This window comes from Lottia gigantea (assembly GCF_000327385.1).
Source record: "Lottia gigantea unplaced genomic scaffold LOTGIsca_262, whole genome shotgun sequence".
Lineage (NCBI taxonomy): Eukaryota > Metazoa > Mollusca > Gastropoda > Lottiidae > Lottia > Lottia gigantea.
In genome coordinates, this window is record NW_008708806.1 from 105,756 (window position 1) to 106,635 (window position 880).

General features: G+C 37.7%; 1 protein-coding gene across 1 annotated transcript in view; it reads right to left on the reverse strand.

Moving 5' to 3' along the window:
- Positions 1-215: 215 nt before the first annotated feature.
- The window catches only part of LOTGIDRAFT_175272 (hypothetical protein), a gene marked incomplete at both ends in the record, with an annotated part of 20,184 nt that continues 19,519 nt past the window's right edge, over positions 216-880 (reverse strand). Inside the window, one exon of the mRNA XM_009056134.1 lies at positions 216-284. Coding sequence (XP_009054382.1) covers positions 216-284 — 69 coding nt within the window. The remainder of the gene's footprint in view (positions 285-880) is intronic.

The window sequence follows — 880 nt, forward strand, 5'->3', positions numbered from 1 at the left end:
TCGTTCGGATAGCACAATAAACCGAGGCCCCCTGTGCTACAGGCTGTGAACGTTAAATATCCCTTTACAGTTCGAAATCGAAAAAAAGCAGGCTAATACCGCTGATCTGCCAAAAGCATTGTCCGTCTTCCTTAGTCGACAAAAGTAGGACGTAAAACTCCATTCATTTAATTTGTCTTGAATGTGTAGGCCATATTGAACATGTAAACATGTATTTAATTTTTGCTGTTTAAATGAAGTAAGAAACTATAGAAAATATATATTCCTGCGAAAATAGCCACCATCTGGAATTTTAAAATGATGACATCATCACCACAATATGCTATAAGAATTACATAGTCGCGTCAAACTGACTGTTTGATGATTTTGGAAACATTTAAAGTTCTCAACTGAAGTAATGTGAGCCGCGATGGCTTGCTTGCTAACCTGAAGGCACAGGGTTTAATACCAGCATAGGTTGAGATAATACCTTCAGATTTTTCAACCTGGGCTGACATGGAAAAGCGCCTAGTCGTTCGAATGGGACAATAAAGCGGGGCCCTGTGTGCTACGGGCTGTACATGATGGAGATCAATTGACAGTTAGAAATCAATAAAGATCGGGCTAATGACACTGTCCCGGCAAACTTTTTCTCATTACACCCTTCAATGGCGTTGCCCATCTTCATTAGTCCAAAACGTATAGAAAAAGTAGGACGTAAAGTTCATTTCATTTCAACTGAACTAATATGGACAAAAATATTATGTACATAACAGATTTCAGGTGCCAAAATTAAAATGGCCGTAAAAAAAAGTATACCCAAGGCCTTGTAAGAGACTTTTTTCTTTAGTTGTCAAGGGATAGTAATCTCTTTTCAAAAATCATTTCTATGCGATTTTTT